At 37.9% G+C, this 17,624-nt stretch overlaps 2 protein-coding genes and 1 long non-coding RNA gene across 4 annotated transcripts; all 3 read right to left on the minus strand.

Annotated features, from left to right (window-relative positions):
* Positions 1-368: 368 nt before the first annotated feature.
* On the minus strand, positions 369-2,540 carry LOC133991839 (E3 ubiquitin-protein ligase TRIM39-like). Its single transcript, XM_062430419.1, has one exon. The coding sequence runs from the start codon at positions 2,007-2,009 to the stop codon at positions 369-371; it is 1,641 nt and encodes a 546-aa protein (XP_062286403.1). The 5' UTR covers positions 2,010-2,540.
* A 7,204-nt stretch (positions 2,541-9,744) lies between these two features.
* On the minus strand, positions 9,745-14,403 carry LOC134002215 (uncharacterized). Its single transcript, XR_009927579.1, has 3 exons — positions 14,387-14,403; positions 9,965-10,303; positions 9,745-9,825 (listed from the first exon to the last, which is right to left on the minus strand). It is a non-coding gene; the product is annotated as an uncharacterized LOC134002215 (long non-coding RNA).
* Positions 14,404-15,754: 1,351 nt separating this feature from the next.
* Positions 15,755-17,566, minus strand: LOC133993782 (zinc-binding protein A33-like). 2 transcript variants are annotated; one of them, XM_062432865.1, is made up of 2 exons: positions 17,337-17,563; positions 15,755-17,300 (listed from the first exon to the last, which is right to left on the minus strand). In XM_062432865.1, the coding sequence occupies exons 1-2, from the start codon at positions 17,561-17,563 to the stop codon at positions 15,926-15,928; spliced, it is 1,602 nt and encodes a 533-aa protein (XP_062288849.1). In that variant the 3' UTR covers positions 15,755-15,925. The 2 variants fall into 2 exon arrangements, with proteins under 2 accessions (XP_062288849.1, XP_062288856.1); XM_062432872.1 differs by having other exon boundaries at positions 15,755-17,566.
* Between the last annotated feature and the right edge of the window lie 58 nt (positions 17,567-17,624).

Here is a 17,624-nt window from a genome sequence, read left to right on the forward strand (position 1 = left end):
TGAAGTTAGTGAAAACATTTAAAACAGGTTTAAACTAAATCCTGTTCACTTAACACACAGTCGGCACAGCATGAACACATTCATTCATTATTTAAATATTTCAGTGATAGAACTTGTGAACTTTTCAAACACTAACCAGAAAATATATAAACCAGACTTGTATCTTAGTTTATCTAAGAATATTTTATATACTAAAAAGGAAAAATGAGGCTTTGAAATATGCAGAGACAGAGTAAAACTGCAGAGTTTAAACATATTAATTATCCTGATGAAAACAAGACACATTACTGCTGAATATACATTTGTTACCATAATAAACAAGATTTGATCAGTTTTGGTCTCTAATCAATCAGCATCCTGGTATTGACTCAGACAGTTTGATTGACAGGACAGATGATCAGAGGGGCAGAGTTTTTAACACCATCATTAAGCCAGGGGCTGAAGAATGGGTAGAGTTTCTCAGTGAAGGAGCAGCCAGTAAAGGAGTAGATAAGAGCTGCAACATCTACGTCATAAAAGGAGACCAGACCCTCCTCATAATCCACAAACACCCCCACCTTCTGAGGAGGAGACTTCAGAGAGAGATCGACTAAAGGGTTATTACAAGCTATGTACTCATTTCCATTTCTCAAACATATAGTCCAGTAACCATCCTGAGGACTCAGTCTGATTTTTCCCTTCCTGTTGATCGACTCTCTGGCCACTCCTAAAGTCCATTTAGTCTTCTCTTTAACCTGAACCTCAAAGTAAAACCTGCCTGAAGACAAACTCTGCTTTCCTAACACACAGGGACTAAGAGAAAATCTCTCTGGGTTGTCTGGGAGATTCTTCTTCACAACACCACAGTAAACTTGTTTCCCATCATCAGACAGGATGAGTTTAGGATGTGCTGTATCAGGATCAAGAGTCACATCCACTGCATACTGCTGGACCCTCTTCAGCTCAGCCTCAAACAGCTTCTTCATCTGTTTACTGAGCGTCTCCTCCAGCTGAGCCACAGCTTTCACCACAGTCCCCTCATATGATGGATGGACGCTGACCTCTGTCCAGTATTTGGTGGGTGGAGCAGCTTTCAGGGACGGGAAGCTTTGGAGGAGGTGGAGGTGGTCTTCAGAGTGTGAGAGCTTCTCCACCTCAGAGCTTCTCTTCTTCAGCTCAGAGATTTCCTGTTCCAGCTCTTTGATGAAGTCTTCAGCCTGTTTCTCTGTTGTTCTTTGCTTCTCTTCAATCGTCTCAATGAGCTCATTCAGGCTTCTCTCAACAGACTCCTTCAGAGCGGTGAAGACCTGAACACCTTCTGCTTTCTCTCTGTCTGCAGCTTCCTTACTGAGGTCAACTGAGTGTTTGATCTCTTGAATCTTCAGTCGTCTCTTCTGTATCATCTCCTGAATTTCAGCCTCTGTCTTCCCCAGCTCTGCCTTCTTTCCTTCATATTCTTCTTTCAGAGGAACAAACTCATGTGTCTTGTGGTCTAAAACAGAGCAGAGCATGCAGACATATGTCTGGTCGGTCTTACAGAACAGCTCCAGAGGTTTATCGTGCTTCATACACATCCTGTCTTCCAGGTTCTCCACAGGGTCCATCAGCTGATGTCTTTTCAGACCTAAGGCTGTCAGATGAGGCTCCAGGTGAGTCTCACAGTAGGATGTCAGACACACCAGACAGGACTTCAGGGCCTTCAGTTTGGTTCCAGTACAGACGTCACAGGGAACTTCTCCTGGTTTGGCAGCTTGTTGCTCTGAGCTGCTGCTGCTGGCTTTCTGTTGAACTTCCTGTCTGAACTGAGAAACCATCTCATTGAGCAATGTGTTGACATGAAGCTCAGGTCTTGTGTAGAACACCTTTTTACACAGTGGACACAGGTACTGGTCATTCCTGTTCCAGTGTTCATTGATGCAGTTTTTGCAGAAGTTGTGTCCACATGGTGTGGTGACTGGATCAGTGAACACATCCAGACAGATGGAGCACAGAAACTGATCATCAGATCTCAGACAGCTGGCAGCAGACATATCTACACATGTAGTGTGAAAGAAGACAAAACATAATTTTGTTAGAAATTAATTTTTATTGAAAGAAAAATGTAATTTTTATTGTTGCTTATACATATATAACTTTTTAATTAAATATGCTATAAGCAACTTTAACAATTTAATCAGAGCTGGAAAATATAAAAAGATTGTCTCCAGTATTTCACAGCCAGGTTAAAGTCTTTGTTCTCCTTTAATGTTGGACGTGTGCTGGTTTGTACAAACTACAGTCAGAGACTCATCTGCAGCTCTTTATCTAACAGCTCATTGTGGCTGTTTGTGCTTTTACTATTACTCAATACAATCTGATCCACTGATAAAATATCACAGAATATGTTCATATCTTGTTGTAGAGAAGAATTATTATTGAAGAATTTCACTGCTAACAAAGCTTTTGCTGACTTGGTGACAAACACATTTTATTTCCTGTTGCTACTTCACAATAAAAGTATCCTTCTGGTTCACCGATGGAAAGCTTTTAATGTGAAACAGCTACTTGTGTCTGTAGGAAGTGATCAGTAAATAGTCAAAGATCAGGAAATAGCAGTGAAGCTAAACTCCAAACCACAGAGGTTCAGTTACACTTTACAAAAGTCCTGAGAACTGACAGAGACTTAAAAACACTTAAAGTGTTTTTTACTGAGTCTGTAAAAGCAGCTGCAGTTATACTGTAAACAATCTCACAAGTGTCAGTATGAAATGAAAAGAGATGAACTTCCTGTCTCCTGTGTTAAAGCTGGTTGTTGAAACATTAAATATGATCAGTTGTACTCACCAGTGTTTGGCAGAGACTCTGCTGTGTTGTTGAGAAAGACTTGATGAACTCAGTTTCATTTATATTTGGACAGAAGTGGAGAGACTCGACTGCAGCTCTGCTGTCCTCTGATTAATGTTTAGTTTCATTTCTGGAGAGTGACGTTGAAGCTTTTATCTTTCCAGTGTTGCTCCTTCCTGTCATTAACAGGTTTATTGTGAGATATCATGGAGCAAAGGTGGTTCTGAATCTAACAGATGGGAGGAGTTAGACATGTGAAAAGACGTTGTTTAGTTTAACTAAGCAGTGTGTAGTCGGCTCACATTTCAGATGTCTATGAGTTGTTAACAGCTCCACCAAATAGTGATTTTTCCCTCTAAACTTCTCACATGCTTTCATTTCAATAAATGTTCAAATGATCCAATATTTCAGCAAAAATCAAGTATTAGGGAAAAAGTCCAAAAACTGAAAACACATTTGTGTATCAGAACTTAGTTTTTTCTTCTTTCCTCTCCCATTAATCATCTCACCACCCCTCACATTTATCTGCTGACCCTTTGGAGGGGCCCCACCCCTAGGTTGGGAACCACTGGACTAAACTAGCTAACTGTATATAAAGTAGTGTAAACTAGCTCCACCTCCAGCAGCTACAACAGTAACATGCTGCTCTAACACTGATGCTTCACTATTAATAATCTAATGATGTCATAATAATAATATATCAGTCAGAGGACCAAACCACTACTTTACTGTAATACTGCATACTACATCACTCATAATACTGCAGTACTTTTACTGTAATACTGCATACTACATCACTATAATACTGCAGTACTTTTACTGTAATACCGCATACTACATCACTATAATACTGCAGTACTTTTACTGTAATACTGCATACTACATCACTCATAATACTGCAGTACTTTTACTGTAATACTGCATACTACATCGCTCATAATACTGCAGTACTTTTACTGTAATACCGCATACTACATCGCTCATAATACTGCAGTACTTTTACTGTAATACCGCATACTACATCGCTCATAATACTGCAGTACTTTTACTGTAATACTGCATACTACATCGCTCATAATACTGCAATACTTTTACTGTAATACTGCATACTACATCGCTCATAATACTGCAGTACTTTTACTGTAATACCGCATACTACATCGCTCATAATACTGCAGTACTTTTACTGTAATACCGCATACTACATCGCTCATAATACTGCAGTACTTTTACTGTAATACCGCATACTACATCGCTCATAATACTGCAGTACTTTTACTGTAATACTGCATACTACATCACTCATAATACTGCAGTACTTTTACTGTAATACCGCATACTACATCACTCATAATACTGCAGTACATTTACTGTAATACCGCATACTACATCACTCATAATACTGCAGTACATTTACTGTAATACTGCATACTACATCACTCATAATACTGCAGTACTTTTACTGTAATACCGCATACTACATCACTCATAATACTGCAGTACATTTACTGTAATACCGCATACTACATCACTCATAATACTGCAGTACATTTACTGTAATACTGCATACTACATCACTCATAATACTGCAGTACTTTTACTGTAATACTGCATACTACATCACTCATAATACTGCAGTACTTTTACTGTAATACTGCATACTACATCACTCATAATACTGCAGTACTTTTACTTGTAATGAAGTGTTTTTATATTGACTAAGTTATTTATATTCATTGACTTTAATGAAACTGTGTTGTGTCTTCAGGGGACCGTCATCATTATAGCGAATCACGGCGACCGGATCGATATTCCCGCCGGAGCGATGCTGGAGAACAAGATCGTTTCTGGAAACCTGCGGATCCTCGACCACTGAGGCCTTCTGGGAAACAAACAGCACTCACTCAAAGCCATCTGCACCTAGAAGAGACTCGGAGAGATTTCCTTTTTTTCTCTCGTCACTGATGATGAAACGGCGGGACTGTTACAGAGACAAAGAATCACAGTTTGTTTTCCGTGTGACGAAGCTCATCATGAAGGTTTTTCTCCAGGAATAAAGTCGCTGTTACTGCAAACGCTCGCTGCACAGTCTGAGCCGACTGCTTTGTCTTTTTCTGAGGTCAATAAACGTGCAATATGGGTCACATGAGTCTGGTCATGTCATGTTTCTTTTGGGTTTTTTAGGCGAAGTTTCACAACTACGTTTCCACAGTCAATGCTCCCTTTTAAACACACACATATACATCTTATTATCAAAATTACAATGTTGAGAAGGTTAAATGATAATATTAATAGATGTAAAAACCAAACAGAAGTAAAACTATAGCCTACTGTCCAAAAGCAGAAACACAAAAATCAAATCAAAACGACCAAATGAACTAAATTTGAGCAAGTGAACAAAATTGGGCCGTTTAGTTGTGCTACTGCAGTAATTACGGTAGTCTAAAGACATTAGTTCAGATTTGATTGAGCTGCTGTAATTACGGTATTAACATCACAACTTAATTTAACTCAGTTTAGCATAAAGACTGGAAACAAGGGGAAACTGCTAGCCTAGCTTTGTCCAAAAAGTAAGAAAATCCACCAACCAGCTCCTCTAAAACTGACTAAATGAACACGTTTGATTAAAACAATTCACTTTTTAACAAAGAGCTGTTGCTAGGCGACCAGTGGAGTCTCCAGGAAGTTAATTGAAATAATAATAATCACGTTTTTTAAAATTAATTAAACAAAGTATTACGTGTTAATCAGTGAGTTTTAAAGGTGCTGGTAGGTAGATTTTGTAACAGGATCGCTGTTTCCAGTCTTTATGCTAAACTAAACTGCTGTAGCTTCATATTTATCTTCCTCTCGTCTCTCTGCAACAAGGTGAATACATGTTTCCCCCAAAAAATTTAAGTGTGTATGTTCTATTTAATCTCTGATACCAATACCAACACATCCAGCTCATATTAGATACACTCACATGTTTCGCTGGTCTGCTGTTCTTCATAATACAGGACGAGCAGAACTGGAGAACACTGCGTTGTATTCTCCTATAGATAAAATACAGCTAAATGGCGCCATCTGGTGGAGAGAACAAACAACTACAATTTTGAAGTCAAGGCTCCAAAATGACAGTAATGCATGAAAAATTCATATTTTGGCAGGGAGGTCAAAACAGTCCAAAAACAATCCACACATTCATTATAAAGTAGATGATCAGCTTCTATTGAGCTTCATCAGTCTGAGTTAGTCATATCAAGTGATATCTGACACATTTACAGTCTTTTTAGCATCAGATTCCCTCTTAGTGTTTTCCTGTTGAGCTGTGGTGGAAGTATAGTAACAAAAAGACTTTGGTACTAAAAACACTGTAACGTTGAAACATAGAAGATGAAGATTTGACTCATTCAGACGACTGAAGCTTCATATTAGCTTCAGATAAACTTTTAAATACAATCCCTTATTAGTGTAAACATGTAAGTACTATTATATACATTTTTATATTTAATTTGAATTACTAACTCCGATAAAAAAGGGGTCCAAATGAAATGTACAGATTATCCATCTGTATATTAGATATCTTAGAGAGAAGTTAGAAAAAAAGCTACAGTAATTTAGGTGAAGAGGAAGATGAAAATAATGAGAGCAACGACAACAGTAATATTGGTAAAATAACAACAGTCATTTATTAGTGCTGGTGATTGTGCAAGGAAAGGCAAATTCATTATTTGTAACATAACTTAAAAGTGCATTTCTTCTTCATAGGGTGAAGAAAATGAATGGAACACATTGAAATGCAAAGAAAACAAAGATAAAAAAGACAAACATACAACACAAAGCTTCCAGTTTGGTTTTAAATGGTTTGTTTCAGAACCCAACTATAAATATGTTCATTTGATCTTAACGCCACAAACGCACTGAAGAGTGGTGAAAAGCGGCATGCCACAACAATATCATTTCATACAGTATGTGATGCAGAAACAGTCAATAAATGTATCTTCTGTGTGTTTCATGCAGGAAGAAATGATTTGAACTATAGGTCGACACGTCAGACGACTACAGGCCTGATTTGTTAAAAGGTTTGTAAACTTGACATCACCTGCAAAAAAAAAGTGCAGCTGATCTACTAACGCGGCGCACTGAGGTTTGTGTCTTTCAACTGTGCAAGATAATATGCACTGTCCATTTAGTACGTTTACCATAATGAATAATGTGGGGCGTTTTAACCCCAGTGTGTAAAATACAGGGAGGAGAAAATGTAAATATGTTAATTTAGCGCACGCCTTCATTGTGATTTACCAAACCTGAACCTGATGGTAACTGTGTGTATAAATAAAAGGTTTGGAGGACAGGTATGAACCAGCTGTTACTGTGACGAGGAGCAGACGGAAGCACAATAACAGAATACACCCACTAATATTCTTTGAGTGGAATATTTTTGGTTTTACTAGCAACACTTTGTCATTAATACTCTCCCATATAACGTTTCTTTCTGGTAATATATTCTGCTGTAACTCAATATGTTTGTTAACCTCTTCCACTAGAACCTCTTATTCCATGGCGTCACATTTCTGCTCGTCCAAACTCTCCATTAAGACACAAAACCCTAATTTAAATACTGCTGTCTGCACCTGTTGTAATTCACGCAGTTATTCTTAGTAGATCACCACAAATCAAACACACCCTTTATTTGGGATCTTAGTAAATAGGGCCACACTTCGCCGCAAAAAGTTAATTGATTTTTTTTTTTGGACACAGCAGGTTTTCCAGAGATTTCATGACAGCTTGCCGCAAGACGCTGTCACCGCTCTTCAGTGTGTTTACAGCGTTAGAAAACCTGAGAAACCTCACTGGACTGTACAGAGTGGAACTTAAAGTGCTCTCAAATATAAAAGGAATGCTGAATTTGATAAATACATACATACATAAATACATACAGGGATAATTTACAGAGTCCCTTCATTTTAAACTGATGTTACCATTTAAAAATTACTGCATCTGTTAGGTGATAGGGTCAATTTTGGACGAATTCATAGGCAAGAATTAAAGAAACTGCTCTTTCCTCAAAGTGTACTTCTGAACCAAGCAGTAAAATAAATCAATTGTTGTTATAGATCTGTAATACTTATATAAAGGGGAAGTGCTTTTTGACAATATATATATATATATATATATATATCTCTCTCTCTCTCTCTCAGTGTGACCATTTCTACACATCTTCCTGGATGTTTTTCAGGTCTTTTATCACAGTGTCGGGGTCTTTACCCTCCTCTGCTGGTCCGTTCATCAGTCTCAGCCTCCTGCAGCTTGAGAGAACATGACAACCAGTTAATGAAACAGAGTTTATACCATTTGACATGATATGTACACACCCAATATGGAAACTGTATCCGAAGTAACAGAAGTGATTTTAAAGCCATGAACTGTGCAGCATTGTTGTGTATGTTCTGGTTGCCCCCCTCCTTCTGTCACTACCGTACACCAGCATCATCCAACCCATCCTCCTGTACTGTTCACCCTGTTTTTATAAACATGCTGTCCGCCACTAACAGGAACAAACTACCAAAATAACACACACCGCATCCAAGATCATCAACCATCCCACACCCAACCTTACCGAGCTCAACCACAGAGCAGTCATACGCCTCGCACAAGCAATAACCAACGACCCGGATCACCCTCTCTACCCTCACTTCACACTGCTGCTGTCTGGTCGCAGATACAGGACTCTGAGATGGAGACGGGCATGCTTCAACAAGAGCTTGGTCCCGTCTGCCATCTCAGCACTCAATAACCTCCCCCAATAACCTCATATGGACCCAGCCCTCCTGAGTGTGCTATATATATATATGTGTCGGTTGTTTAATGTCTGGTAGTGGTTGTGTAGTATGTGTGTATTTACATGTTGCTCAATGTTTAGTGGTGTCGTACAGTGTGTGTGTGTGTGTGTGTGTGTGTGTGTGTGTGTGTGTGTGTGTGTGTGTGTGTATGTATATTGTTCAATGTTGGTGGGGTTTCTTCAACCCATCAGTAGTTGACAGTTTGTGACAAAGAATTTCCCTCTGGGGACAATGAATATCCATCTATCTATCTATCTATCTATCTATTGTGTGACTGCTTTCAGAGTTGATTGGATAGCAAATGACATCATAAACATCATATTACCATGATGTGATTTCCGTGAAAGTCAAATTTAGTCACTATTGAACCTCCTCAGTGGGTTTGTGAGTATAAATGTGTTAACATATTACTCTAACATAGTAAATGTGGAGTCTACATGTCTGATCTGTGACTATGTGATATGACGATATTATATCACGTGACGCAAGAAAAACATCTACCGTTTCATATTTAGCTCTTATTATTTATATCGCTTTGAAACAAATCACACTCGCTACAGCCGTGGTGAAGTTAGTTTCAGGTTGGATATTCATTGTGGGTTCAACAGTGGTTTCTACCTCGTTTTCACTCAGTGCAAAGTTAATGCACAATGGTTTCGCTACATGGCAATAATCAGACGCAGCTCAACTTAATGGCTTTTCCTGCACCTTCTATTTTATATTACTTTTAAAAGAAAATCCAGAAGTTTCCTGTGAGAAAAAGTATAAGTAGATACAACACAGCACAACACTGATCACAGTTCAAGACTTTAAATATTGATAATAAAATGCTGTAAAACTTTGTAACTTACTGATTGTTCCAGATTTCACCACCAGCACTCCAATGATAACAATGAAGACACAAAAAGAGACAGCAGTGGGATAGTGAGTCCTCATCTTTGCAGCATCTAAAGGAACATTAGAAAGTGTTTTTAGGCATTTACTTCCCGAACATAGTATCGTTATTCATTCTGATATTTAATCAATAGATAGTTGAGGAGATTTAAAACCAACTCAACTCCCACAATCAATCTATAGTTTTCTGAATCAACTCAAAGACTTGTACCATGATCTTCTGGCTCAGTCACATCATACACTGGAGGTCTGGTTGTGATGGCGTCTTCACCGCTCTTCATACTGCTCAGCTGCTCCTTTGGTACTGTTTCAAATGAGACACAAAACTGTTGAAGTACTTTTTAAAAAAGGACAGAGAATTCTACCTTTTTTACATTTTCATTATACAAGTAAATAAAAAAAAAATAAAAAAAACTAAAATGATCGGGGTTCAGGGTTCTTACCAACACTGACGTTCATGACGCAGCTTGTGTCCAGTTTAGGAACATAGCATCTGTAGTGTCCGCTGTCATTCAGCTGGACTGAGGAGATCTTCAGAGTCAGGTTCCCTTTAATCAGGTCTTCATAGATGAAAGTCGTCCTGCCTTTGTATCTCTTCATCTGGGAATCATGGTTATCCCGTTGATATCGATAGACGTAGACGAACCCGTCGAGGTCAAGTCTCTTCCAATCACATGTGTACGTGGACACATCGATCGTTGGGTCCAGCCAACACTGAAGAACAGCATCTTCACCTACCTCTATCTGTATTGGCTGAGTCGAGCAAACCGCATGAGATGTTCCTGGAAAACAAAACAAAACATTTAGATTGTTTTTTTTACATCTAAATAAAAGCTTCTAACTCTTTCCCAGCTTTATTTGAATTATACTATCCAGGTTTACATTGCTCTTCTGTCTGCTCTGGAGGAGAGATCACCCCTATCCACCAAACCCCTTACACTTTGCTGTTGGTTTCATGACTCATTTAAAAGAGAGAGAAACAAGAGAAGAGGAGAGCAGCTGTGGTTGAGCAAGCCAGAGAGTAAATATACACAAAATGCACAAATAAAGACGAGCTTCAGCTGCTGATTTGGTCTGAATATGGATTAAGAAAACAGCTAAGATAAGATAAGATGCATTCATTGTCACTGTACTTAAAATACTGTGAAATTGCTAGTGCTCATCACATAGTGGTGTTTGACATAATACTACTGCATACATACATTCGTCAACACACAATCAATCACAACCTTTTATAAAACATACAACAAACAAAGGCAGGTAAAATTAAGACAAGGCAGGTAAGTAAATTAATACAAAGTGCTGTGAGTGCAAGAGTCTGTGAATATTGCACTAGTATATATAGCACATGTATATAATGAGGTATAAAGTGGTTGAAGAGTCACAGTGTGTTTATTGAGTCTGGATGGTTTTAGGAAAGAAACTGTTCCAGAGTCTGTTGGTGCGTGTTTTTATTGACCTGTATCGCCTCCCTAAAGGCAGAAGGTCAAAGTAGTGGTGACCACGAGTCCTTTATAATGTGTGTAGAAAACTGCAGCCCTCTCATTCATTTAAATTGGGGCAGTAGTTAGTACATAAAAAATAAAAAATTAAGTCACTGTCTGAGACTGCCCCCTGCCCCCCAATCATAAATATTTATTTATTACTATTCCTATTACATTTAAACTATTCTAATGTACAAATTGAAGGAACTGGCATTATTGCATTTAGGGCTGGGCGATTATGGCAAAAATCAAAATCACGATTAATTGAACTTTTAATCTCGATAACGATTAATGAAGGATTATCTCCTCCCTTGATGAACAATTATGTATTTTCAAAGTTTCTTTAGTTTTGTATTTTACACATGAGGATCTTTAGGGAGGTAAAATAATGATGTTTTAAGGTGTGACGCTGTGGTTAATGTCTAGTTTACTTGATTAGAACTATGTAAAGATCATGGTTTGGGTTCAAATGATCATTAAAGATATGCAACCTTTGCTGTCATGGCAACAGTGAACACCACCATTAATTGACATGAGCAAGATTAAGTCAATTAGAGTTTCTAAATGTCGGTTTCCATTATTTTTCGATTAATTGCCCAGTCCTAATTACATTATATTATGACTGTACCTTATAAGATTACATGTGATAAATAAAGTGTCAAATTCAGTTACACTTTCATGTTCACTGTCCTTATAAACATATATATCCCTACATAACACATCAAATACAGATATGTTTACTCTACAATCTTACATAAACGCTACTTTAATGTCTGATATTAATAACACAAAAACAATGACAACATTCCCACAGACTGCAGTTAATACAGTTCATAATTTGACACTAGAAGGTCTGATTAATTTAGTGATAATCCAGGAAGAGAAAAGCATCAGGTTTCATCACAGAGGTGATTCTAGGATCAGACCTTTAAGGCTCAGCTCCTAATGATTATATCACATAACAATACCCTGCAAGGGTTCAAACCTCCTGCTAAACTACTCATTTCACTGGATAATGTAAATTACATCATGATATATTAATACATAGTACAGTGGTCTATTATAGTGTTTAATAATAATAATGGTTCAGAATGAACAATCACAGATTTCTACAGAGAGGACTCTAAGATAGTTAATGAACGCTGAGGGAAAGATGATATATTAATGACAGAACTATCCAAAGTACATTAAACCTGTTAAAATAAAACCTATTTGAACCTGTAGCATAAGTGTTTGTCTCATCTCTAACAGACAGGCTACAAAATAATTAAAGCTGTATAAAATAATTCTTAGGAAAAAAAACACAATAATAATTTATTTATTTTTAAGTGGTGCTGAGATTAAATTGAGTGATGCTTGAGCACCAATAAAAAGGGTCTAAAATCGCCTGTTTCATCATATTAATGAGTGAATACATCAACAGTATAACAAATAATATATCACGTTATGATCAGCTACATCAAAACTGGATTTGAGAGTCGGGTGTAAAACAACGTTAGTGTCACAACAGTCAACAAACATTAATGCAAACCTACCAGAAACAACTTCAACACAAGACAAAATCCTCAGCAGCGTTAAAAACATAATCTTCATGATGATATCCATGCGGCTGTAGTTTAATAACATGCAGAAGTGGTAATGTTTCGATGAGCCGGTATGGATAGTTGAAACACGTTGTTTTCTCAGTCATTAATACGGAAGTCGGCGCATGGATGTTTGACTTGTGAAAATTGGCGCGTTTTTTCTCGAAAACGCAACCGCAGTTTCTACCCAGAGCACAACATCATATTAATATATCTCATCGATGCGATCAGTGAATTCCGAGTTATAACTTACACAATGTCAATTCAATCCATTAAATAGAGTCGTGTACATGTGGTTCTACTTCCTTGAAGACGTCACGCCCAAGGACACAGCTTTAACCCTGTGTATCCCTCCGCCTCACAATGAACCATGGTGTATAAACAAGGTTATAAACAATACCACGTGTAATAAAGTTACCTTATCGTGGCGGTGTACTCACATAATTTGATGTTTAATAGAAAATAGAAATATTTAGTTATTCAAGTTACTGTCAACTTCTGAACTGATGCTCTAAGTAATCTAATAAGGAGGAAAAACAATAATAATAGTTTAACTTTCACAAGAGTCTAAACAGCAACCAGAGGATCCTTTACTGAAGTAGAAGAACCAGTTAAAACATGTTGTACCTATATGTCAAAAGCCTGTCAATAAAATGATTGAAAACTGAGCAAAACTTCAACAAGTATTCTCCACATGACAGTTTCTATGATTACAACTCCAGTATGAATAAAAAAGATGACCAACAATATATATAACTAAAGAAAAAAGTAAATATTATTATAAAGTAAGAATAAAAGTGTAAATAGGTTTTAGTCAGTGGTGGAAGAAGTATTCAGATTCTTCAGTAAACGTACCAATACAACAATGTAAAAATACTCCATTACTATTAAAAGTCCTACATGAACAATACTACTGAAGTAAAAGTACTGCAGTATTATAGTGATGTAGTATGCAGTATTACAGTAAAGTAGTGGTTTGGTCCTCTGACTGATATATTATTATTATGACATCATTAGATTATTAATAGTGAAGCATCAGTGTTAGAGCAGCATGTTACTGTTGTAGCTGCTGGAGGTGGAGCTAGTTTACACTACTTTATATACAGTTAGCTAGTTTAGTCCAGTGGTTCCCAACCTAGGGGTGGGGCCCCTCCAAAGGGTCAGCAGATAAATGTGAGGGGTGGTGAGATGATTAATGGGAGAGGAAAGAAGAAAAAACTAAGTTCTGATACACAAATGTGTTTTCAGTTTTTGGACTTTTTCTCTAATCTTTGATTTTTGCTGAAATATTGGATCATTTGAACATTTATTGAGATGAAAGCATGTGAGAAGTTTAGAGGGAAAAATCACTATTTGGTGGAGCTGTTAACAACTCATAGACATCTGAAATGTGCTTTTTGGTTTCATCTTTAACAATGTGTTGTATTTATAAAGCTTGTTATATTATCCATTGTGTCAAATCTGCATCTGAAAAGTAACTAAAGCTGTCAAATAAATGTAGTGGAGTAGAAAGTACAATATTTCCCTCTGAGATGTAGAAAGTAGCATCACATGAAATACTACAGTAAAGTACAAGTACCTCAAACATGTACTTGAGTTGACTACAGTGCTGGAAATATTTGAAAATGTTTCAAATGTCTGTAAGTAAGTTATACTGTTGCACATCGTCCGTGCAGACATGAGGTGTATCAGCTCTCATGTGATAAAACAATGATGCAGACATACAGACATCCTCAGCTCCACCACAAGCTGCTGCTGTTAAAATCCAGACCAACAAGATTCAAACAGTTCATCTTACCTCGTTAGAAAAAGGAAATCCCCTCTCTGAGTCTGCAGCACCATACTGTCCTGCAGCCTCCATGCTGCACACAGCGCGCCAAATCTCTGGACTCCTCCCTCCTACTTACGTCATCAGCTGGATTTGGCGCGAAACGCCATCAGTCACGTGACTCATTTTAGTGCTAGAATGAAGCCTGCAGTTTATCACAATCTGCATTGTATCTACAAAGCTCATTTACTTAATTATTTATACTTAAGACAAACGTTCATTTTGTATTTTGTGTCTCTACATGTTGGTAGATTTATTTTCACTTTGACATTATAATCATTTTCAGTTTTGTCCCTTAAAAAAGCCTCATTAAATAAATATATGTTGATTCAGTGTTATAATGAAATCTCCAATGTGGATTTTTACAGGCACCAGATACTTAATACAAGTGTTTGCATGTTTTTTTTAATTGAGTTTGTCTTCCTTACATTGATAGATTTGTTTTGTTTTACTAATTGTTCGGCTATTTTACTTTATTTATCAGACAGCTGCGACACTCAGATCCATAATCAACTACAATAAATATTAACTTAATTAAATCAACTTCAGTTTAAACTATACAAGAGTAGGCTACATATTTGGGCCAAAAATAACCATTATCACCATTACTCAGTGCCATTCTGATGTATGTCCATTTTTCTTAAGTAGTAGTATTCTTTAGGTTAAATTCTTGATGCAGGGTGATTTTGAAGTGTTTCCTCCACATCTGTAAACTGTACTTTAGCCTGAAGGTGGTGCCAAAGCACAGCTACCTAAAACTGTTTATTACATGGCGGCTATTTAGTGCAAGAATTCCCCCACCAACAGGACTTTCATTTGAAAATTAGTCACCTGACCTGTTAAACATATTCATAAGTAATTATTCTTAATACAGAGTACTACCACCACATATTTCTGACACCAGAGTTTTACTAAAGGTTTTCTGTAACAGTTATCATGACCAATGAGGGACAAAATGAAACCAGAGATCAGTTTTAGATCAAATAGGACTTTATTTACGCATCATATTTGTTTTCATACAGCAGGAAAAAAGTGCTTTATAGTGTTGAAACAGTTCAAGAGATCACACACACACACACGCACACATGAACAATTCATTCATCCTCTAATTCTAACATTTACATATACAATCATTCACGTAATAAATTGTTCAGTTCACCCTCAAAGTTCAAAGTTCAAAGGCATATTTTTGATATGATGGATTGAAAAAAACACCTGTGTCATGCAAACTCCACAATAAATAATTTGGGGGTGACTGACTCAAGTACATTTAAATATTCCAATGAAACAGTGATAGAACTTGTGAACTTTTCAAACACTAACCAGCAAATTTACAAACCAGATATTTTATATATTGAAAGGCAAAAACAAGGACTTTGAAATATGCAGAGACAGAGTAAAACTGCAGAGGTTAAATGTATATGTACATTTGTTACAATAATTGTCTGAATCTTTTCATTTAAAATTGATCAGTTTTGGTCTCTAATCAATCAGCATCCTGGTATTGACTCAGACAGTTTGATTGACAGGACAGATGATCAGAGGGGCAGCGTTTTTACCATCATCATTATGACAGGGACTGAAGTATGGGTAGAGTTTCTCAGTGAAGGAGCAGCCAGTAAAGGAGTAGATAAGAGCTGCAGCATCTACGTCATAAAAGGAGACCAGACCCTCCTCATAATCCACAAACACCCCCACCTTCTGAGGCTGAGACTTCAGAGAGAGATCGACTTGAGGTCTATTATTAGCTTTGTACTTATTTCCATTTCTCAACCATATAGTCCAGTAACCATACTGAGGTCTCAGTGGGATTGTTCCCTTCGTGTTGATCGACTCTCTGGCCACTCCTAAAGTCCATTTAGTCTTCTCTTTAACCTGAACCTCAAAGTAAAATCTGCCTGAAGACAAACTCTGCTTTCCTAACACATTAACACATTTAGAAAATCTCTTTGGGTTGTCTGGGAGATTCTTCTTCACATCACCAAGATTTACTTGTTTCCCATCATCAGACAGGATGAGGTTAGGATGTGCTGTATCAGGATCAAGAGTCACATCCACTGCATACTGCTGGACCCTCTTCAGCTCAAGCAGCTTCTTCATCTGTTTACTGAGCGTCTCCTCCAGCTGAGCCATAGCTTTCACCACAGTCCCCTCATATGATGATGGACGGACGCTGACCTCTGTCCAGTCTTTGGTGGGTGGAGCAGCTTTCAGGGACGGGAAGTTTTGGAGGAGGTGGAGGTGGTCTTCAGAGTGTGAGAGCTTCTCCACCTCAGAGCTTCTCTTCTTCAGCTCAGAGATTTCCTGTTCCAGCTCTTTGATGAAGTCTTCAGCCTGTTCCTCTGTTTTTTTCTGCTTCTTGTTGATTGAATTGATCAGGGTATTTTTACCTTTCTCAACAGACTTCTTCAGAGCGGTGAAGACCTGAACACCTTCTGCTTTCTCTCTGTCTGCAGCTTCCTTACTGAGGTCAACTGAGTGTTTGATCTCTTGAATCTTCATTTGTCTCTTCTGGATCATCTCCTGAATTTCAGCCTCTGTCTTCCCCAGCTCTGCCTTCTTTCCTTCATATTCTTCTTTCAGAGGAACAAACTCATGTGTCTTGTGGTCTAAAACAGAGCAGAGCGTACAGACACATGTCTGGTCGGTCTTACAGAACAGCTCCAGAGGTTTATCGTGCTTCATACACATCCTGTCTTCCAGGTTCTCCACAGGGTCCATCAGCTGATGTCTTTTCAGGCCTGACATTGTCAGATGAGGCTCCAGGTGAGTCTCACAGTAGGAGGTCAGACACACCAGACAGGACTTCAGGGCCTTCAGTTTGGTTCCAGTACAGACGTCACAGGGAACTTCTCCTGGTTTGGCAGCTTGTTGCTCTGAGCTGCTGCTGCTGGCTTTCTGTTGAGCTTCCTGTCTGAACTGAGAAACAACCTCAGAGAGCAAAGTATTGATGTGAAGCTCAGGTCTTGTGTAGAAAACCTTGTTACACAGTGGACACAGGTACTGGTCATTACTGTTCCAGTGTTCATTGATGCAGTTTTTGCAGAAGTTGTGTCCACATGGTGTGGTGACTGGATCAGTGAACACATCCAGACAGATGGAGCACAGAAACTGATCTTCAGATCTCAGACAGCTGGCAGCAGACATATCTACACATGTAGAGTGAAAGAAAGAAAAAACATTATTTTATAAGCAACTTTAACTATTT

The sequence above is a fragment of the Scomber scombrus genome, chromosome 2 (assembly GCF_963691925.1).
Source record: "Scomber scombrus chromosome 2, fScoSco1.1, whole genome shotgun sequence".
NCBI lineage: Eukaryota > Metazoa > Chordata > Actinopteri > Scombriformes > Scombridae > Scomber > Scomber scombrus.

Excerpts from the sequence above, each read along its gene's own strand:
- LOC133991839 (XM_062430419.1), bottom strand. The coding sequence starts at position 2,009 with ATGTCTGCTGCCAGCTGTCTGAGATCTGATGATCAGTTTCTGTGCTCC.
- LOC133993782 (XM_062432872.1), bottom strand. The coding sequence starts at position 17,563 with ATGTCTGCTGCCAGCTGTCTGAGATCTGAAGATCAGTTTCTGTGCTCC.